Here is a 23,585-nt window from a genome sequence, read left to right as displayed (position 1 = left end):
TCTCTCTCTCTCTCTCTCTCTCTCTCTCTCTCTCTCTCTCTCCCTCCCTCTCTCTCTCTCTCTTTCTCTCTGCCTGAGTGTTCAAGCAGTCCTGGAACTGGGACTTGCACCACTGATACCCCTGGTTCTCAGGCCTTCGGACCTGGACTGGAATTTATAGCACTGTTTTTCCTGGGTCTCTAGGTTACAGACATCAGATTGTGGGACTTCTCAGCTTCCATAATTACGTGATCCAATTCCTTATAATAAATCTTATTCTTATAGGTACAAGTGTATCCTATGGGTTCTGTTCTCTGGAGAACCTTGACTAAAACAGGAGGGGTTAGATTATGCACATTGGATCCAACTTCAGTGGGAGAAGAGACATACCTTTTTCTGAGATGAGAAGTGAAGATGGGTTTGGATTTAGAAATATTCGAAGTTGTGGAGGTAGAAGGATCTAAAGCCATTTGCTCTTTAATTTAGCAGGTATTTGTGTTTGCTTGGGTTTCAGATGGAATTATGGCTTGGAAGTTTATTCTGTTGCTTCTGAAAAAATCTTCGCCAGAGGAATAGGGTCAGAGATTGATGCTGATGAAATGATCCTCAGTAGAAAACAGAGTGTCTTTTTTACTCGGTAGGACTGAGAGATATGGAAAACTTGGGGAAAACATTTCTTAGAGCAAATGCATTCTAGCAGGGGGATTGAATTGAGGGTATTAGCTGGTGTTCCTTGCCACTATTCATTTGTATGTATATCTGCTCTACAGTCTTAAGACTGTTCGTTTTTATTTAAAAATAAATGTAAAGTTTAATATAAAGTCATGTTTTGTTATTACTCTGTTTTCTTTAAGGCAATCAAGTGTAGAATTATTATACTTCTCAGTTTGTGGCACATTTATTAGCAGCCTGTGCAAGAACTTTCTCAGCTTATTTGATAATATCCCTTTCTCTCCATCCCATTCATCTTTTCTGTACCCCATACTCCCCTCTGCTTGCCTAAACCACTCTTGTTTGATGTATTTCCTCATATGTACATATCTTTAAAAATATCAGTAGTGTAGTAGTGTAACATATATATAATTTAAACTTACTAAATGTCACCGTGCCAAAGATGTCATTTTGTTTCTTATATTTGCCATTTAAAGATTCTTTTAAAATTCATCCATGTTGCCATGTGGAGCTCTACTTGTGTAACTTATTATCTCTACCATGTTATCCCCCTTGTTTTTTTTTTTTTTTTTTGCGGTACGCTGACCTCTTACTGTTGTGGCCTCTCCCGTTGCGGAGCACAGGTTCCGGACGCGCAGGCTCAGAGGCTATGGCTCACGGGTGCCACCGCTCTGCGGCACGTTGAGAGTCCGTGTGCTTTTTTTTTTTTATTTAACTTAAAAAATATTTTATTGCCAAAAAAATGCTCATCATCATCTGAGCGAGTTGTAATCTTTTTGCAAAAGTAACATCAAAGGTCACTGATCACAGATCACCATGACAAATATAATCATAATGATAAAGTTTGAAATATGCAAGCATTACCAAAATGTGACACAGAGACAGGAAGGGAGCAAATGCTGTTGGAAAAATGGTGCAGAAAGGCTTGCTCAACGCAGGGTTGCCACAAACCTTCACTTTGTAAAAAAAGAGAACACAGTATCTGCAAAGTGCATTATAACAAGTTCTGCCTGTAGCTTGCCCAAAGCCCAGCAGTTCGCTTTGAGCCACACAGCCGAGACTTGGAACCAAGTCTGTGCTCCCAGCATTGGAGCTGGGGATGTGCTTAGTATCAGCTTCTCCCGGACCGGGGCACAAACCTGTGTCCCTGGCATTGGCAGGCGGACTCTCAACCACTGCGCCACCAGGGAAGCCCTATCCCCTTTGTTTTACTCATCAGTCATCCTGGTGGTGGGTACCTTGTCTGCCTGCAATGCCATTCACCACAGAAATCTCTGTTATTAACTTGTACTTACATTTTTCATTCCAGGACTGTGTCATGAACTTTACATATCCTTAATCTATGTCACCTAATCATGCTCCAAAATGGCCATGGCATTCTATACTCTTACCAGTCAAACATGCAGTTTTTATTCTCTTTTCAAATTCTGGGAGGTGTTCTTAGACGCATGGGAGCATAAGTGGCCATTTTCAATGGCCCATCTCCCAATATCCATGGAAATGTTGAAAAAGAAGCAAAAACATAAAAGAAGACTTCATCTACATCACAACCAGGAAAAGCCTCAATATATAAAAAGCTCTAGAGACTGTTAGATGCCAAACACAATTCCATGGGTGTTGAGTCGACGGGACAGGAAATACGCTATCTGGGACCGTTTTCCCCCCTGCCAATTTGTGGAGAGTGGAGGAGAAACTGTGTCCTTCTACCAGCCTGTTGCTTTAGAACTCACACTACAAGACAGAAAATGAAATGGGATAAGCTGCGCACCTCAAGCCTCCAGGTCTTACCATTCTGTGCGAATAACTCATGTTATGTGTACAATTAAGCCCATATTTCACTACTAATGAACTTCTACCTGACAATGTAGAAACTGTCCCCAGTTGTTTCTTTCCATCCCCACTAAGTATCCCCGTGAGACCCCAAGGTGCATTTTGTATGTCCATGTGTGTTTTGTGTAGTCAGTTTGGGCTTCCTCTGGTGTAAGTCTAGTCTGTTTGTAGTCAGTTTGGGCTTCCTCTGGTGTAAGTCTAGTGCTGTAGGACTTGGCACTCCCACGTGAAATGAGACATCAGTTGCTCCTGTGGTGGTCATTTGTCATTTCTTAGTCACTGTCGTCCCCACAGTACCCTAGTTTTGTTTGTTCTTTTGAAACCAACTACCTTCTGTCTCTCACACGTAGTTTGAATGCAGTTCCCCCAGCCCTGAACTCCTAATTGTCTTAAACCAGGCAACATCCTTCGTGTTTTGGCCACAGTGATTGTTCACATATGGGCACATAAGCCAGCCAGAGCCAATGAAATGTGAAGAGATGTTTGCTGGAACTTCTGAGAAAAAGAAGTTTTCTTTTTCTTCTATAAGGACTATCTGAAGTGTATTTCCTCTTCTGAGTGGTATGGACTGAATTACAGCAGCCATTTTTCTACATGAGGCTGGAATGTCTGGGAGTGCTCACCAGGGGAAACTGAGGATGGGGCAAAATCTATGGGAGACAGGAGAGACAGAGGAAGCAGGTCCTCTGTGAGACCATTAAAGCAATGATGTCAGAAGTTGCCTAGAACTATACTTACTTTATACTTTTAGTTTTCTGAACTAATTAAGTCCCTATGCTTTTGCCAATTTGAGTTGGATTTTTGTTTTTTTGTTTTTTTGCTGTACGCGGGCCTCTCACTGTTGTGCCCTCTCCTGTTGCGGAGCACAGGCTCCGGACGCGCAGGCTCAGCGGCCATGGCTCACGGGCCCAGCCGCTCCGCGGCACGTGGGATCTTCCCGGACCGGGGCACGAACCCGTGTCCCCTGCATTGGCAGGCGGACTCTCAACCACTGCGCCAGGGAAGCCCTTTTGTTTATTTTTATTCACAAGTATCTGGGTGACACAGTTCCCTTTAATGTGTGTGTTAACAAACATGGTGGCAGTGGGGTTCCCTGTAGTAGAGCTGGTGAAGAGTTGTATTTAATACATTACTTATTTCTAGCCACAGAAGATAGCCTTGGTGTTTGGGTTGGGACACTTTTGAGCCTGTCACCATTCTCTACCCAGAAGCGCTCTGCCTGCCCACCCACAATTTCTAAGCCTGGCTTCTTTGCCTGGGCTTTTCAATGTGTTTCACGGTTCCTGAGATCCTTCTATATAACATCGATCAATTCATTCTTTCCTGCTACCCCTCCACTAGAGTATTAGCTTGGGTACTTTGGTTGCAAGAAAAACAAACTAATTATAAGTCTTCGGTGTATCTCATGAAACCCCAAAATAGGGGAAATAATTTGGTCTCGGAAAAGAACTACAGTAGGAGCTATAGAGAACTCTGATGGCTTTCCCTTCATTTCTCTACTCTGTACACTCTGATTTTTTGTCTGCATGGTGAAATAGCATGGGCACCTCACTCCTAAATTATGTATTAAAACAGCTTGATGGAAAACAGACTAGACTTCCTGTGTGCTCCAATGCTAAATTCTCAGATGGAACAGTCCAGTTGATTCTGTTTCAATCACTTATTTGCTTTCAGTTCAGCAAACTTTAATCAGATGTGAGGTCACCTGACATACCTGAGGCTGGCAAGGACCTCTCCTGTGGAGGTGTTGAGAGAGCAGTTCTCAGAGGAAAGGGGGTTACTGTGAATTGGGCTGATTCCACAGGAATTGTGGCAGGCAATTCATTTTGCTTTGGGCTCCATTTATGGTTGGGAGCTTCCTCTCCTTCCCCACCGCTAACCCCACCACCGACAAGGTCTTTAGACCATGGACATCCGTGGATGCAAATACATCCTTGAAAATGGAGAAGTAATGCTCAGTTTCTTGTGCCAGATAGTGCAGAATCTCAGCCTCAGCCTGGCTTGCGGGAGCTGTGCTGCATGGGCCTGGCTTCATTTAGAGAAACAGTGTGGATTGTTGGCTATAGAACAGTTTGGGGCTCATTAAAACTGAGGGGATGAGATTGCAATTGATTTTTTTTTCCATCCCTCAAGGAGCAGGCTCTACTGTTGCTGGTTCTTAACAGATATATGTATTAATATGTATTTCAGCTTTTTCTCCTGAGTTGGTTAACGTGTCAGAGTGTCGACTCCAAATTCATGACTTCAAGTTTGAGAAAGCATTCCATTTAGCAGACCTTTTCTCTGCTTCAGGACATACTTTCCTATGAGAATTGCTTTGTTATGGGTTATTAAAGTAAGGATTTAAATATGTGATTTTGTATGAACATTCATCAACCGTGACTAGAAAAACAACTGAATACATTATCCATTGAAGGATCAATGATGCCATTTATATGCGAGGGACAGCATTACTGTTCTACCAGTGGGTATTATGTTGACCCTATTTGTTTAAATTTGTAGATTAGCAAATGTTACTTATTTTATTTATTGAATTTTTAATTGAATTTTATTATCATTTTTTATTAAATCCAGAACCATAAAAAAACCCTTAGTAGCTGAAACACTTAATACTCTTGTGAAAAAAAAAATTTTTATTTTAATGAATAATATCAATATATACTTTTAGAGGACAGTGCCTGTATTCCAGAAAAGAAAAAAGATGAATCTTTAAATTACAGTGGTACATTATTGAGGAATATTTGTAAAAATGTAAATACAATCATCATAAATACTATTTCAAAATGTTTATTGAACCAGTTTTTAATGGCCTCAGCAATATGCTCATCCTGGATCTATATGGAAAACTATCTCATTAATTTTAAGCTGTGAAAATGCTTTCTTAGGCTTCTTGCAAAATATTTATGTGCAAGTAAGGAGAAGGGGAGGGAGACTAATACTTTCCTGAAGTGTTCCAGGCACTGTGCTACTTACATGCAATACATTGGGAAACAAGGCAAAGGTGGTCATTATCCTATCGGAGCTTGTAGTCTTGTGAGAGAAGCAAATTAAATGGAATCAATTAACTACACAAAACAAATGTTCAGGAAAGCACCAAGATGCAGGGTGGTATCAGGAACTGTTAGGCAGCCCTTCAGGTCAGGGTTGGCAGAACTTAGAAAGGAATGAGCTTTAAAACTGTTAAACAGGTTATAGGCCGAATGCCACCGAGATGAGAAATTAACCTTATGCTTTCCCATTTCCTCCAAATCCTGACACCTGTCCAGAATCCTTCTTCTTTTGTTCTCTCTCTAGGGCTTTCAGGTCACTGATTGTTGTATTTTGCCCAGTTAATGGTGGCTTTCTGTGGCTATAGCACTGCCATGTTGCAAGTGGAATCCTTCTTGTTACTTCTTGGACATAACACATTTTGTTTTTTGTTTTTTTTTTGCAGTACGCGGGCCTCTCACTGTTGTGGCCTCTCCCGTTGCGGAGCACAGGCTCCGGACGCGCAGGCTCAGCGGCCATGGCTCACGGGCCCAGCCGCTCCGCGGCATGTGGGATCTTCCCAGACCGGGGCACGAACCCGTGTCCCCTGCATCGGCAGGCGGACTCTCAACCACTGCGCCACCAGGGAAGCCCCATAACACATTTTATTTCATTTTAGAGCAGAGAACTGGAATGGCCACTAAAAGAGTGTTATCAGACGCTGCATTTAGTATCACATCCTTCTGATGTTCTGGAATAAACCATGAAAGAGAGTGGAATGATTTGGCCTGCCATAATCCTGGGAAATATTATTAGTGTTGTATTGGCTAGATTTCTGGATAAGGTAGGTAACTGAAGAATCTGTGGCAGATCCTGGCTTTACTCTGAGCTGGAAAATGACTACGGCATCTGCAAAACTTGCATTCTTGCATAATTAAATTCAGGGCCAGCAGAAAAGAGAAAGCTTTGCTTTCCTGGAGGCCTCAGCAAATATCTCTGTATTTCTTTCTTGTGACTGGCTGTCTATTTCTGAATCAATCGTTGTGCTGACAGGATAGAATGCTGTGTTTTCATCCTTTTGTGTGTATCAATTTCATCTAAATAACATGTATGTGAGTGAGGAAGAGGTAAAGCTTCAAAGGAAATTCCAGGAGAGGGAACAGATGCTACTCAGCTCTCAGGAGATCCAATGCCATTGTCATGATTCCTGCTAGATACATGGACTTAAGTATTTTTTATTCTACGTGGCTGAAGGAATACACTGGACTCAGTCAAAACCCTTTCACCCTGATAACATTTCACAGATTATCAGTTTCAGAATGTATGGCAAGAAGACACACTCAGAAAAGACAGAAAGAGAAAAATTTACCAGTATCACCTTACTACTCTGAATTCCAAGGCCCTCTTTTCATCTGGTGAGAATTTTGTATTTTATGACATGTAGCATCCATTCTGGGGAACCTAAAGTATATCTTGATGTCAGTGTCTTGACACCAAGGCCCTTTCCTATGTCAGCCATCAACAAAGCTGATATGTGTTACAAACATAAAAATCCTGCAGGTTGGCTAGGGGAGAGGTAAATGTTTGAAATGAAAAGAGAATGTATATTATCAATCAGTGGTACTGTTTTAAAAGGTGTCTTTTTTTTTTTTTTTTTTGTAAGAGAAAGCATGGATACAGAAAACCCTTGGATTTAAGCTTATTTGATTGGTTGTAATCCATTGCAATTATTATTAGAGATGCTTAAATTATCCCATGTTTAGCCAGCAAAAACCTTTTGAAGTTGACTTTTTTTTTTCAGTTTTAATATTTTTTATTGAAGTGCAGTTGATTTACAATATTGTGTTAATTTCTGCTGTACAGATTACAATGTTGTGTTAGTTTCTGGTGTACAGAAAAGTGATTCAGTTACATATATATATATATATATATATATAATCTTTTAAAAATATTCTTATCCATTATGGTTTATCATAGGATATCGAATATAGTTCTCTGTGCAGTATAGTAGGACCTTGTTGTTTATCCATTCTATATATAAAAGCTTACATCTGCTAACCTCAGCCTCCCACTGCATCCCTCCCCCAACCCCCTGCACCATTGGCAACCACCAGTCTGTCCTCTATGTCCATGATTCTGTTTCTGTTTCATAGATAGGTTCATTTGTGTCATATTTTAGATTCTACATATAAGTGATATCATATGGTATTTGTCTTTCTCTTTCTGACTTACTTCACTTAGTATGATAGTTGGAGATGGCTTCTGTTATGGGCTAAATTGTGTTCCGCAAATTCCTAAGTTGAAACCCTAGCCCCTAATATGACTTAGGAGATGGGAGGTATTTCAAGTTAAATGAGGTCATAAGGATGGGTCCTAATCCAACATTACCGGTGTCCTTATAAGAAGAAAGACATGGGGAGAGCACATGTACAAAGAGCAGGCCACCTGAGGACACATAGAGAAGGTGCCATCTGTAAGCCAAGGATTTGAGAGGCCTCAAAAGAAACCAAACCTGCCAGCACCATGCTCTTGGACTTCCAGCCTCCAGAACTGTGATAAAATAAATTTCTGTTGTGTAAGCTGCCAGTCTGTGGTCTTCTGTAATGGCAGCCCTGGCAGACTAATATGATTCCTGAGTCCGTTTTGATATGACCCTGGTAGTTATTTGCTATCTACTAGCAAGTCTATTAGCAAATAACTAGGGTTATTTGACCCTAGCTTCTTGGCTATCTGGTGGACAAGATGCTTAGCTAGTCTGTCATCTTATCTCTTTCCTGCCCCAGACCTAGATGGAAGCATTTCTTAGAGAAGCACTGACTTCTTTTTGAGAGTATTGGTATTTCAAGATTATAATCTGGGCACAAGGGGGACTGTTTGCCACTCAGTTATTCATTGTTCCTAGGCCTTTTCAGTGAAACTAGGAAATATATTTTTTTAAAGGTAAATTTCTTCGTGCTTTCATATTGCTACTTTAAGTCAAATTTGCAGAGTTTTTTTTGATATCTTTAATGGTCTTTTTTTTTTTTAACATTTTTATTGGAGTGTAATTGCTTTACAATGGTGTGTTAGTTTCTGCTTTATAACAAAGTGAATCAGCTATACGTATACATATATCCCCATATCCCCTCCATCTTGCGTTTCCCTCCCACCCTCCCTATCCCACCCCTCTAGGTGGTCACAAAGCACCGAGCTGATCTCCCTGTGCCATGCGGCTGCTTCCCACTAGCTATCTATTTTGCAGAGTTTTACTTAACCTCTTTTTTATTATGTCTGTATCTCTTTTCTTCTTTACTAAAAAAAATCCTGATTTTCAAGGATACAGGATAGAATTAGAGAACAAAATTTGAATAGTCCATAATTACTTATTTGTTTTATCCCATTTCACCCTCACAACAGTTTCAGCATAGAATAAAATACAGGTTTTAGTATTTGTCCTGTTTTCTTCTTCAGGGGTTTACATAATAAACAATATTTCTTTTGTCACTGTCTCTCAAATCCTTTCCTACTTTTTGATTTTTCACAATTCCTTATTTTCCACCCTCTGCTTCTCTTAAGGTTTTACCTTTGTGTGATTGGCTCCTGTGTTTCTTCTAGTTTAGTCTTCAGAATGTTTTTCTTTCATCTCTATTTTTTTTTTTTTTTGCGGTAGGCGGGCCTCTCACTGTTGTGGCCTCTCCCATCGCGGAGCACAGGCTCCAGACGCGCAGGCTCAGCGGCCATGGCTCACGGGCCCAGCTGCTCCGCGGCATGTGGGATCCTCCCAGACCGGGGCACGAACCCATGTCCCCTGCATCGGCAGGCGGACTCTCAACCACTGCGCCACCAGGGGAGCCCTTCTTTCATCTTTAATTCTTTCCTGAGCACTGTCACCTCATATCTGAATTTTTAAAATTCTGATTTGTGCTGTTCTTTCATGTTTTATGTCATCTTTTAGCTTGCTTTGAAATAGCATGGTTGAATTTTTAATTTTTTGCGGGGGAGGGCATGTCTTTCTGGCATGATTTCTTTGTCTGTAGGGATGTTATTCTGTTCCTTATTCCCTTTTTTATCGTAATAACTCTGTGTGAGATTTGACCTCAATATTTTTTGATGTTCAGTTCACCATGAAGTTGGTTTTTTTCCTTGGAAATTTAGGTTGAAATAGGCTTCAGAATAGTTTTTGTGACTTTACAGAGTTTCTTCTTCTGTTGGTTTTATGTAGTGTTTAAAAGTATGGCTGCTTGTTTTCTGAAATTTCCTGGATTTATTTCCCTTCCCACTTTGGTCTGGACCTTCTCTGTGTATGTCTCTGAACTCCTTCTTCTGTTGAATTTTAATTCCGCTTCCAGACGTTTCTCTTCTGCGTGGGGTTCTTCCTTGGAAAGGAGCCTGCTGGATCTCTTTGGAGAGTTCATAGGGGTCTGGATTGCTCCTGCTAATTCATTCATTTTAATCTTGGCTCCTTTGCACACATCCAGTGATCGAGAGGGCAAAACTCTCCATTTCAGCTGCTGTTCACAGGTTGGTCCACTGTGCTTTCTTGTGAATTCTGATTGGCTCTTTGGGGCTTCATCTGTCCTTAGGTCCTTCAGACATTATCCCTCTCTTTCATTTTTCTCTCTTCTGCCCAGACCCTGATACTGTGAAGATCTGTGGCTATTGCTGTTTTTTTCCCCACTCCACATATATTTTGAAGGTTGTGGGGATATTACGTCACCTAGTTTTGTTGTATTTTTTGGACTTGATTTCAAGTTGTTCTATCTGGTCCATGTGGGGATTTGGAGATCGTGAAAACTATGCTGCCCCTGCAACCATCTTTCCAGAATGCCTCCCAGTGTTCCTGTTTTTTAACATATTAACAAAAGTACACAAGCAGGTAGATGGCTGTTAACAGTTTCTTAAGTTGGGGAACAGAAAGGAAAACGTAGTAACTAGTACTGCTACTTCTGGGTAGGCAATTAAGAAAAGCCCACACAATTCTGGTCGAGGGCCCCTTCAGCAAGGAGCCTGCTGTTTTATTTTTAATTTCATTTTGTTTTTAGCACTTTCATTCTCGCAGAGTTTGGTTTTACTGATCAGAAACACGGCTGCTGCTCCTGAGCGTGGGTTGCATACTCTTGTTGTTTCATAAGCATCCTCAGTTATGCCATGTTCTTTGAAGCCAGTCTTTGAAATATTTTAAAAATATATCTTGTTACCGTGCAGTATCTGTTTGGGGTCCATTTGGCTTTGCTTTCTTATGATGATAAGTGCAATGAAGAGGAATGAGGGGCAGTCCAAAGGCATAGAGCACGGACTGGAGCTGTCAGTGGGGTAAAGGAAAGTTCCTGTGGGAAGACTGAATTAAGATCTAAAGGAAAATAGAGGAATGAAGTTCAAAGAGGAAATTAAAAAATACCTAGAAACAAATGACAATGGAGATAAAGAGCGTGCAGAATGGCTCTGTGGGAAGAGGGCACTTGGTGAATATGAGGAAATAAAAGGAGGCTGGTGTGTGAAGGGAAGAGTACAATGGCTGATGTTACTTGAGATGAGGCTAGAGCAGGAGGGAAGGAAGAAGTGGTCCAACTTGGGGCCTTCTTCGGCCACGTTTAAGAATGTGATCTACAGATCAGAAATAAATGAAAAAGAAATGAAGGAAACGATACCAAAGATCAATAAAACTAAAAGCTGGTTCTTTGAGAAGATAAACAAAATTGATAAACCATTAGCCAGACTCATCAAGAAAAAGAGGGAGAAGACTCAAATCAATAGAATCAGAAATGAAAAAGGAGACGTAACAACGGACACTGCAGAAGTCATCAAGAAAAAAAGGGAGAAGACTCAAATCAATAGAATTAGAAATGAAAAAGGAGAAGTAACAACTGACACTGCAGAAATAAAAAAAATCATGAGGGATTACTACAAGCAACTCTATGCCAATAAAATGGACAATCTGGAAGAAATGGACAAATTCTTAGAAATGCACAAACTGCCAAGACTGAATCAGGAAGAAATAGAAAATATGAACAGACCAATCACAAGCACTGAAATTGAAACTGTGATTAAAAATCTTCCAACAAACAAAAGCCCAGGACCAGATGGCTTCACAGGCGAATTCTATCAAACATTTAGAGAAGAGCTAACACCTATCCTTCTCAAACTCTTCCAAAATATAGCAGAGGGAGGAACACTCCCAAACTCATTCTACGAGGCCACCATCACCTTGATACCAAAACCAGACAAGGATGTCACAAAGAAAGAAAACTACAGGCCAATATCACTGATGAACATAGATGCAAAAATCCTCAACAAAATACTAGCAAACAGAATCCAACAGCACATTAAAAGGATCATACACCATGATCAAGTGGGGTTTATTCCAGGAATGCAAGGATTCTTCAATATACGCAAATCTATCAATGTGATTAACCATATTAACAAATTGAAGGAGAAAAACCATATGATCATCTCAATAGATGCAGAGAAAGCTTTTGACAAAATTCAACACCCATTTATGATAAAAACCCTGCAGAAAGTAGGTGTAGAGGGAACTTTCCTCAATATAATAAAGGCCGTATATGACAAGCCCACAGCCAACATCATCCTCAATGGCGAAAAACTGAAAGCATTTCCACTAAGGTCAGGAACAAGACAAGGTTGCCCACTCTCACCACTCTTATTCAACATAGTTTTGGAAGTTTTAGCCACAGCAATCAGAGAAGAAAAGGAAATAAAAGGAATCCAAATCGGAAAAGAAGAAGTAAAGCTGTCACTGTTTGCAGATGACATGATACTATACATAGAGAATCCTAAAGATGCTACCAGAAAACTACTAGAGCTAATCAATGAATTTGGTAAAGTAGCAGGATACAAAATTAATGCACAGAAATCTCTGGCATTCCTATATACTAATGATGAAAAATCTGAAAGTGAAATCAAGAAAACACTCCCATTTACCATTGCAACAAAAAGAATAAAATATCTAGGAATAAACCTACCTAAGGAGACAAAAGACCTGTATGCAGAAAATTATAAGACACTGATGAAAGAAATTAAAGATGATACAAACAGATGGAGAGATATACCATGTTCTTGGATTGGAAGAATCAACATTGTGAAAATGACTCTACTTCCCAAAGCAATCTATAGATTCAATGCAATCCCTATCAAACTACCACTGGCATTTTTCACAGAACTAGAACAAAAAATTTCACAATTTGTATGGAAACACAAAAGACCCCGAATAGCCAAAGCAATCTTGAGAACAAAAAATGGAGCTGGAGGAATCAGGCTGCCTGACTTCAGACTATACTACAAAGCTACAGTAATCAAGACAGTATGGTACTGGCACAAAACCGGAAATATAGATCAATGGAACAGGGCAGAAATCCCACAGATAAACCCACGCACATATGGTCACCTTATCTTTGATAAAGGAGGCAGGAATGTACAGTGGAGAAAGGACAGCCTCTTCAATAAGTGGTGCTGGGAAAACTGGACAGGTACATGTAAAAGTATGAGATTAGATCACTCCCTAACACCATACACAAAAATAAGCTCAAAATGGATTAAAGACCTAAATGTAAGGCCAGAAACTATCAAACTCTTAGAGGAAAACATAGGCAGAACACTCTATGACATAAATCACAGCAAGATCCTTCTTGACCCATCTCCTAGAGAAATGGAAATAAAAACAAAAATAAACAAATGGGACCTAATGAAACTTCAAAGCTTTTGCACAGCAAAGGAAACCATAAACAAGACCAAAAGACAACCCTCAGAATGGGAGAAAATATTTGCAAATGAATCAACTGACAAAGGATTAATCTCTAAAATTTACAGGCAGCTCATGCAGCTCAATAACAAAAAAATAAACAACCCAATCCAAAAATGGGCAGAAGACCTAAATAGACATTTCTCCAAAGAAGATATACAGACTGCCAACAAACACATGAAAGAATGCTCAACATCATTAATCATTAGAGAAATGCAAATCAAAACTACAATGAGATATCATCTCACACCAGTCAGAATGGCCATCATCAAAAAATCTAGAAACAATAAATGCTGGGGAGGGTGTGGAGAAAAGGGAACACTCTTGCCCTGCTGGTGGGAATGTGAATTGGTACAGCCACTGTGGAGAACAGTATGGAGGTTTCTTAAAAAACTAAAAATAGAACTACCATATGACCCAGCAATCCCACTACTGGGCATATACCCTGAGAAAACCATAATTCAAAAAGAGTCATGTACCAAAATGTTCATTGCAGCTCTATTTACAATAATCCAGAGATGGAAACAGCCTAAGTGTCCATCATCGGATGAATGGATAAAGAAGATGTGGCACATATATACACATATATATGGAATATTACTCAGCCATAAAAAGAAATGAAATTGAGCTATTTGTAATGAGATGGATGGACCTAGAGTCTGTCATACAGAGTGAAGTAACTCAGAAAAAGAAAGACAAATACCGTATGCTAACACATATATATGGAATTTAAGGAAAAAAAATGTCATGAAGAACCTAGGGGTAAGGCAGGAATAAAGACACAGACCTACTAGAGAATGGACTTGAGGATATGGGGAGGGGGAAGGGTAAGCTGTGACAAAGTGAGAGAGTGGCATGGACATGGATACACTACCAAACGTAAAATAGATAGGTAGTGGGAAGCAGCCGCATAGCACAGGGAGATCATCTCGGTGCTTTGTGACCACCTAGAGGGGTGGGATAGGGAGGGTGGGAGGGAGGGAGACGCAAGAGGGAAGAGATATGCGAACATATGTATATGTATAACTGATTCACTTTGTTATAAAGCAGAAACTAACACACCATTGCAAAGCAATTATACTCCAATAAAGATGTAAAAAAAAAAATTTAGTTGAACAGTTAAGAAAAAAAAAAAGAATGTGATCTAGCAAAGTGATGTTAGGTATTTAAATTCTGGAGAGATATTTGCAGTGTTCGATTATTGTCGTTGTTGTTACTATTATCATTATTTTTATTCCCTAGCAGTCTTTCCTGTAGCAAATATGTTTATATCCTTTAATATTTATTCATTGGTTCTCTTCCCCAGTCTCTATCATTGTTTTTCTCTGAACTCTAATTCCTCAATCTTTCCATTTAGGAAGAAAGCTGAGAAGATAGCTTTGTTTTCTTTAAGTCAATTTTCCTGTTTGAAGTGGAATTTGCATTTGTATAACTTTAGGCAATATAAATAAAAAATAATTGCCAAGGTGTTACCTACTGTGACACATTTTATGTGTCTGAGCTTTTGTGCAATGCTCAAGCACGCTGCTGTTTATTTGTCTAACTTACAGAAACTGAAGCCTGAGGCTGAATCTGTGTGGAAAAGGAGAGTTAAAGGTGGCTATTGTGTGTGTGTGTGTGTGTGTGTGTGTGTGTGTGTGTACACATGCACATTTGCATATTTTATGTTTGCTGATCTACAGTTGGTCAGTGAAGAGCTAATGCAGAAGCTGTGAAACTCTGCAGAGATCAAAGACCATAACCATTACTCCTACCCTGAAATAAGGGAATAACTGTATTATATTGGGCCATGTAAATACAATTGTCCTGAAACCTGGGTAGGCTTGGGATGCCCTGAGGCTCACCCCACGATGCACCCTCAGGGTTGTCCTCTTTAGGCACTATTCCACGCCGCATACCTTTTTCTCTGTTCTCTAGCGTACCTGCTATGGATAAGGTGCTTGCCCTGGGCTCCTGTCTAGGATAAGAGTTGTTAATCATATTAGCAAGATTTGTTTCTAATTGTTTTTATTGCAGTAAAATATGAAATTTACCATCTTAACCACTTTATAAGTGCACAATTCAGTGGTACTAAATACGTTTATGTTACACAAACCACTGCCACCATCTACCTCCAGAACTCTTTTCATCTTGCAAAACTGAAACTGTCCCCATTAAACAGTAACTCTCCAGTCTCCCGCCTCTGCCCAGTCCCAGCTAACCACCATTCTACTTTCTGTCTCTGTGATTTTGGTGATCCTAAGAACCTCATGTGAGTGGAGTTATATTTGTGTTTTTGTGACTGGCTTATTTCACCTAGTGTAATGTCCTCAAGGTTCATCCATGTTGTAGCATAAGTCAGAATTTCCTTCCTTTTTAAGATTGAATAATATTCCAGTGTATGTATATACCATATTTTGCTTACCATTCATCAATCCATGGACACTTGGGCTGCTTCCATGTTTTAGCTATTTTGAATAATATGCTGCAAATATAGTGTACAAATATCTCTTCAAGACTGTTTTCAATTCTTTTGGGTATGTATACAGAAGTAGAATTGCTGAATCATATGGTAATTCTACATTTAGGTTTTTGAGTAACTGCCATATTGTTTTCCACAGTGGTTTTACCATTTCACATTCCAACCAACAGTACACAAATGTTGGAATAACTCCACATCCTCGCTAACACTTGTTATTATCTGTATTTTTCATAGTAGTCATTCTAATGGGTGTGAGGTGGTATCTCATTGTAGTTTTTTTTCCTTCCAGTTTTATTGAGATACAATTGACATACAACACTGTATAAGTTTAAGGTATACAGCATAGTGATTTTACTTGCATACATCATGAAATGGTTATCACAATAAGTTTACTGAACATCTATCCTCTCTTGTAGATACAAAATCAAAGAAATAGAAAAAAAGTTTTTCCTTGTGGTGAGACTCTTAGGATTTACTCTCTTAACTTTCATATATAACATACAGCGATGTTACTTATATTTATCACGTTGTACTTTACATCTCTAGTACTTACTTATCTTTATAACTGGGAGTTTGTACCTTTTGACTATTCATCCAGTTGCCCCTTTTCCAACTCCCTGTACATATCTGATCTCTTTTTCTATGAGTTTGTTTGTCTTTGAAGTACAATTGGTGTACAACTCTATGTTAGTTCCTGTTACACAACATGATTTGATATTTCAATACATTTCAAAATAATTGCCATAAGTCTAGTTATAATATGTCACCATAAAAAGATATTATGTAGTCATTGACTATATTCCCCACCCTTTACATTTCATACCTGTGTCTCATTTATTTTACAACTGGAAATTTGTACCTCTTAATCTCCCTCACCTATTTCTTTTTTTCCCTATTCCCCTCTCCTCTGGCAACCACCTGTTTGTTTTCTGTATTTATGACTCTGTTTCTGTTTTGTTGTGTTTGTTCATTTGTTTTGGTTTTTAGATTCCACATATAAGTGGAATCATACACTATTTGTCTTTTACTGTTTGACCTATTTCACTTAGCATAATACCCTCTAGTTCCATTCATGTTGTCACAAATGGCAAGATTTTATTCTTTTTCATGACTAACTTTATATATATATCACATGTGGTATATATATCTCACATATGATATATATATATTACATTATTTATCCATTCATTTATTGATGGGCACTTATGTTGCTTCCATATCTTAGCTATTGTAAATAATGCTGCAGTGAGTATAGGGGTGCATGTATCTTTTCAAATTAGTGTTTTTTGTTTTCTTCAAATAAATACCCAGGGATGGAATTGTTGGATTATATAGTAGTTCTATTTTTCATTTTTTGAGGAATTTCCATACTGTTTTCCATAGCAGCTACACCAATTTACATTCTCATCAACAATGCACAAGGGTTCTCTTTTTTTCCACATCCTTGATAACACTTGTTATTTACTGTCTTTTTGATAATAGCCACTTGGACAATGTGAAGTGATATCTCATTATGGTTTTAATTTCCATTTCCCTGACAATTAGTGATCTTGAGCATCTTTTCATGTGTCTGTTGACCATCTGTATGTCTTCATAAAAATGTCTATTCAGAACCTCTGTCTATTTTTTAACTGCATTGTTAGTTTTTTTGATATTGAGTTGTAAGTGTTCTTTGAAGATTTTAGATATTAACCCCTATTGGATATATCAGTTACAAATATCTTCTCCCGTTCAGTGGGTGGCCTTTTCATTTTGTCAATAGTTTCCTCTGCTGTGCAAAAGCTTTTCAGTTTGGCATAGGCTCATTTATTTATTTTGTTTTTGTTTCCCTTGCCTGAGGAGACATACCCAACAAAATATTTCTAAGATAGATATCAAAGAGCTTACCGTCTGTGTTTTCTTCTAGAAACTTTACGGTTTTGGGCCGTATATTTAGGTATTTAACCCATTTGGAACTTATTTTTGTGCATGGTGTGAGAGGGTAGCCAGTTTGATTCTTTTGTGTGCTGCTGTCCAGTTTTCCCAACACCATTATTGAAGAGGCTGTCTTTTCCCTATTGTATATTCTTGCCTCCTTTCTCATAAATTAATTGCCCATGTAAGTGTGGGTTCATTTCTGGACTCTATTCTGTTCCATTGATATATGTATGTGTTTTTGTGCCAGTATGATACTGTTTTGATTACTGTAGCTTTGTAGTATAGTTTGAAATCAGGGAGCATGATTCCTCCAGATCTGTTCTTCTTTCTCAAGATTGTTTTGGCTATTCAGGGACTTTTGTGTTTCCACACAAATTTTAAAATTATGTGTTCTAGTTCTGTGAAAAATGCTCTTGGTATTTTGATAGGGATTGCATTGAATCTGTAGATAGCCTTGGGTAGTATGGTCATTTTAATAATATTAATTCTCCTAATCAGTGAGCATGGTATATGTTTCCATATGTTTATGTTGTCTTCAATTTCTTTCATCAGTGTCTTATAGTTTTCTGAGTACAGGCCTTTTACCTCCTTAGGTAGGTTTATTCCTAGATATTTTATTCTTTTGGATGTGATTGTAAATGAAATTGTTTCCTTAATTTCTCTTTCTGATAGTTCATTGTTAGTGTATAGAAATGCAACAGATTTCTGTATATTAATTTTGTATCCTGCAAATTTACTGAATTCATTGATGAGCTCTAGTAGGTTTTTGATGGTGTCTTGAGGATTTTCCATGTATAGTATCATGTCATTTGCATATAGTGACAGTTTTACTTCTTCCTTTCCAGTTTGGATTCCTTTTGTTTCTTTTTCTTGTCTGCTGTTGTGGCTAGGACTTCCAACACTATGTTGAATAAAAGTGGCAAGAGTGGATATCCTTTTCTTGTACCTGATCTTAGAAGAAATGCTTTTAGTTTCTCACCACTGAGTATTATGTTATCTTGGGTTTGTCATATATGGCTTTTACTATGTTGAGATATGTTTCCTTTCTGCCCACTTTCTGGAGTGTTTTTATCATAAATGGATGTTGAATTTTGTCAAAAGCTTTTTCTGTATCTATTGAGATGATCATATAATTTTTTTTCTTCAATTTGTTCATGTGGTTATCACACTGATTGATTGATTGACTGGGGATAGTGAACCATCCATTGATCACTGGGATAAATTATACCTGATCGTGATGTATGCGTTTTTTAATATAATATTGAAAACTTGGTTTGCTAATACCTTGTTGAGGATTTTTGCATCTATTTTCATCAGTAACATTCACCTGTAATTTTCTTTTCTTTTCTTTTCTTTTTTTTTGTGGTGCACGGGCCTCTCCTGTTGCGGAGCACAGGCTCTGGATGCGCAGGCTCAGCGGCCATGGCTCATGGGTCCAGCCACTCTGCGGCATGTGGGATCTTCCCAGACCGGGGCACGAACCCACGTCCCCTGCATCGGCAGGTGGACTCTCAACCACTGCTCCACCAGGGAAGCCCTGTAATTTTCTTTTTGTGATACCTTTGCCTGGTTTTTGTATCAGGGTAATGCTGTGTTTGTAGAATGAGTTCCTAAGCTTCCTTCCTCTGCAATATTTTGGAATAGTTTGAGAAAGATAGATGTTAACTCTTCTCTAAATGTTTGGTAGAATTCACCTGTGAAGCCATCTGGTCCTGGACTTTTTTTTTTTTCTTTATTACTGATTCAGTTTCATTACTGGCAGTTAGACTGTTTATATTTTCTGTTTCTTCCTGGTTCAGTCTTGGGATATTGTACATTTCTAGAAATTTATCCATTTCTTTTAGGTTGCCCATTTTATTGGGCTATAATTGTTTGTAGTAATCTCTTGTGACCCTTTGTATGTCTGTGGTGTCAGTTGTAACTTCTCCTTTTTCATTTCTAATTTTATTAATTTGGGCCCTCTCTCTTTCTTGATGAGTCTGGCTAATGGTTTATCAATTTTGTCTATCTTTTCAAAGAATCAGCTCTTAGTTTCATTGATCTTTTCTACTGGTTTTTTGTTTTTTCAAATTCTCTCTTTCATTTATTTCTGCTTTATGATTTCTTTCCTTCTACTAACATTTTGTTGTTGTTGTTGTTGTCATTGTTGTTCTTATTTTTCTAGTTCTTTTAGGTATAAGGTTTGGTTGTTCTTTTGAGATTTTTTTTTTTTCCTGAAGTAAGCTTGTATTGCTATAAACTTCAGTCTTAGAACTTCTGCTGCATCCTATAGATTTTAGATTGTTGTGTTTTCTTTTTCATTTGTCTCTAGGTATTTTTTGATTTCTTCTTTGATTTCTTCAGTGATCCATTTGTTGTTTAGTAGCATATTTTTTAACCTTCCTTTGTTTGTGTTTTTTGCCTGCTGGTGGATGGGGCCGGTTTCTGACACAGCTTCCTGTGGGGACCAGGGTATCCTAAGGCTGGTGTCAACCCACTGGTATCATTTTTCTGGTGGGCATATAGAACATGAACCTGTAATGTGCAGTGCTGATCATTAATGTCTGGTACGTAACATGTAATGTTTGTTAAATGAACAGGTGATTATTATGAAAAATATTCTATGTATTCCAGGGCCTCATCTTCAGGTTTGCATAGCCAAAAACCCTGCATGTTGCACCAGGAAGATGGAGGAAAGTTATCAAATCGCAGCTCGCCAAGATATGCAGCAGGTGCTTCAAACATCGAGCTCTACATTAAAGTTTCTGATATCTCGAAACACAGCTGCCTTTCAAGGTAAATGTATCATTTCTGAAACTGAACATAAACCTTGCTATGTAATTTACCTATTATTATCATTATACTGGTAAATTTGTCTAGGTTTACTTCTTTGTCTTTGCATATTATTCTGGTATAAAATGAGGTTTTAGGTTTTTCTGACCTTCACAGCTTGTTTCTGAGGTCATTCTGGGGCATATAAATTGACTTAGCGTAGGGAGTCTGTAATGTTAGAGAAATTTATGCCTTTCTGGGGGTTCTGCCAAATCCCGCAATACTCTGACCCAGGGTTTTACTTCAGTATGAACAGACATGATTATTAGATTTTATTAAAATTGTCTATAAAACAAAGTCTCATCACTTTTAACTGGGTAATGATAGATTCATTTTCAAAAATATAATTAAAAAAATATTCGTCTAATTTTTTTCTCTACTGCTTCATGTGATTTTCCTAAGAACACCAGTGTGATATATCGGAGGGTAGACAAGTCTGATAAATAGTAAAATAGGAAATATTAATTGGATGTTTAAGGGTCAGCTGCGACCAGAACTCAATCTTAATTCAAACAATATATTCAGAAATAAAATGAATGGGTTATAAAATTATAATACACATTGGAAAACAGGTGATCTTTTTCTTATTTTAGTCATCTCCTCTGTACAATTCCTTATTGATGCAATAAAATAGCTTAATTTATTTTTCCTTTTATAATGCATTAGCTATTCTGTATATTATTAGAATGAAAATATTTAGATTACACTGCTTTTCAAACAAAATTATTGCTTTTGTTCAATGCAAAATATAACTTCTGCTAGTATTCCTTTTAAATAAGTATATTAATGTCAGTCTATTTAAATAATTTGTGCTTTGTTTACATACAGAACTAAATCACAAAGCTGATTAATTTTTAAAACTATACTTATTAAATGAAATAAATATAATAAATCAGGACAGAATTTAAGTTGAATTAAAATGTAGTTCATGATGAATTGATGGTGTTTTTATAGAAATTGTGACATGTCAGATTTGAAGATGTTTTAATCCAGTAATATTTTTAGATGTCTTAGAAAACAACCTTATTTATGTTATGGAATTTATTCATGTGAAATTGTTGGAGGCAAATATATTGATATGCCTTTTAAGCAAAGATTGGTGGATTGAACTGACTGAACTAGAAGATATTAACCACCCACAGAAAGTGATGTAATGATTTTTTCTTATGAAAATGTTAGTGTGTACAATATGGAAAATACAGTTTAGAGATAAAGGGGGCAGTGAATAAATCAACCTTACCAGAACAGGGAGATGTGGATGGGAATTGTGGAACATATGCTTGAAAAGGTAAGTTGGACTCACGTGAAAGAAGACTTGAAACATCAACTTGAGTTTGAGAGAATCATTAAAGATTTTTGAACAGGGAAGCTTCATTATGATTTCTCATCTTTTAATGTCAAAACTAAATCCCTCCAAGTAAGACGGTATGGCCGAAGAAGATCATGACAAATCAAACCTACCTTTTTGGAGAGCAGTGTTAACCATGTAGGTGAAAGAAAGTGCCAGCAGTTACTATCACATAGGGACTCAATGAATGGTAGTCGAACATTTTCTTCTGTCTTCAAATATACTCTAAAAACCTTTTCACATATTGTTGGATAAATTGATCAAGATAGAGCACATTAAATTCAAAAGATTGGGAGAAACATAAAACCTGGAATGTTTAGACTCTTAACATGGGTTTAGGCTGCTGAAAACTTTTGGTGATATTGCTAAAAGTTTGGTGACAACTGATCAATAGTATAAGGACATGAGATTATCTCTACTGGAGTGTCAGTTAATATTATGTATAACTTTTGTTATTTTTTTGTTTAGTAAATTGCACCTGATATATTTAATAGGGTGAGTTTTGCTGTGTATTTATGTATGAATTATAAACGTGAAAAAAGTAGGGCCTTTCTTAAATATAATTTGTTATAATAAATTGTCATGTTCTCCCTTTGTGACATATCAATTTTATTTAAGAATCATGAGAAGGCAAGACAGATTTAAAAGAAATTTTCCTAAAGACTAACTTTACTGGAACAAATTCTCTTACAAGAAGACCTGCTTTTAATTTAATGAATAGAATAAGTGGCTTTAGGCTTAGTTCCATAAAAACAAGCTAAATATATGTGCTAAAAGCCATTTGAGAGATCACATTTGCTGTATCATAACTGAACAGGCTACTTTATCAATAAGTAAAGCCCTCTGTCTAGTTTCTATGTAATGAAAATGTCTGAACACAAATCAGCCTTTGTGTTTCCTAAGAAGAAAGAAGCTAATACATTTTAGTTGGAAACTTATTAGTCTGCTTGAGAGCAATTTAATGGAGGAAATCATTTCACTGCTTAAGTCATGTAAGTAGATGTGTTACATTTCGATCTTTTTATTTTTTAATATTTCACTTCTATTTCCTACTTCAGCAGTACTACCCTGTCCTTTTAGCCATATTGTGGGTTATAGAAGACTTTGGACTGGGATGTAATATGGTCCCTTCTCTCATAGATGTTATGGGTTCCTCGGGAGCATGTTTTTGAAGTAAACCTTTGGATATGACTGGTGGGGATGATCGCTTGGGTGTGTGGGTGTAGTGGACCCCACACGACTGTAAGATGAAGGCTGGGAGGCTGGGATTGCTCCGAAGAGAGGAGACAGTGCCGGCAGCTGGTACCAGAAGACATAAGGTTATTCCACGTACAGCCCACATTCAGCTCTGGAATTTAGCCCTGGAAAGTAATATCACTGGGACTGGAATCAGCCTCCTTACTGGGATAATTCTACTTTTTTCAGTTAAGGTGTTTGTTATAGGTTTCCTGAAAATAAAACAGGCAAACAAAAATATGGTTTTGGAAGAACCCATAAGTATGACCTGTGGTTCACTGTGCCCTGTGGGTTGTTATTCACGTAGCATACAGCCTTTGATAAGATGAAAGGAGCAAGCGGGTATACCTGTGTCTGTTGCTCTTCATAAATTAGTGGTGCTGTTTGCACAGAGACTGCTGGCTTCGTCACAGTGCAGACAACAACTGCTCTTCATTTTCAGGGGCTTGATTATGTTCATGAATAAAGCGGGCAGCCTGCAATAATGTGAAAGAGTTTGTTTCCCTTCAGCTGCTTTATGAGTGGGGGATTGCCTGCCTTAAAAACCTTTTGCAGCGGGGTAGGGGGTGATGGTGGTGGGATGAATTGGGAGATTGGGATTGACATGTATACACTAACATGTATCAAAT

General features: G+C 38.0%; 1 protein-coding gene across 1 annotated transcript in view; it reads left to right on the top strand.

Moving 5' to 3' along the window:
- GPC5 (glypican 5) overlaps window positions 1-23,585 on the top strand; it is a gene marked incomplete at its 3' end in the record, with an annotated part of 683,933 nt that overhangs the window by 23,077 nt on the left and 637,271 nt on the right. Inside the window, exon 2 of the mRNA XM_007466019.1 lies at window positions 20,175-20,336. Coding sequence (XP_007466081.1) covers window positions 20,175-20,336 — 162 coding nt within the window. The remainder of the gene's footprint in view (window positions 1-20,174; window positions 20,337-23,585) is intronic.

This window comes from Lipotes vexillifer, unplaced genomic scaffold (assembly GCF_000442215.2).
Source record: "Lipotes vexillifer unplaced genomic scaffold, Lipotes_vexillifer_v1.1 scaffold256, whole genome shotgun sequence".
In the NCBI taxonomy this organism is placed as follows: Eukaryota; Metazoa; Chordata; class Mammalia; order Artiodactyla; family Lipotidae; genus Lipotes; species Lipotes vexillifer.
Note: the sequence above shows the minus strand (reverse complement) of the source record. Positions and strands in the feature narration are given on the sequence as shown.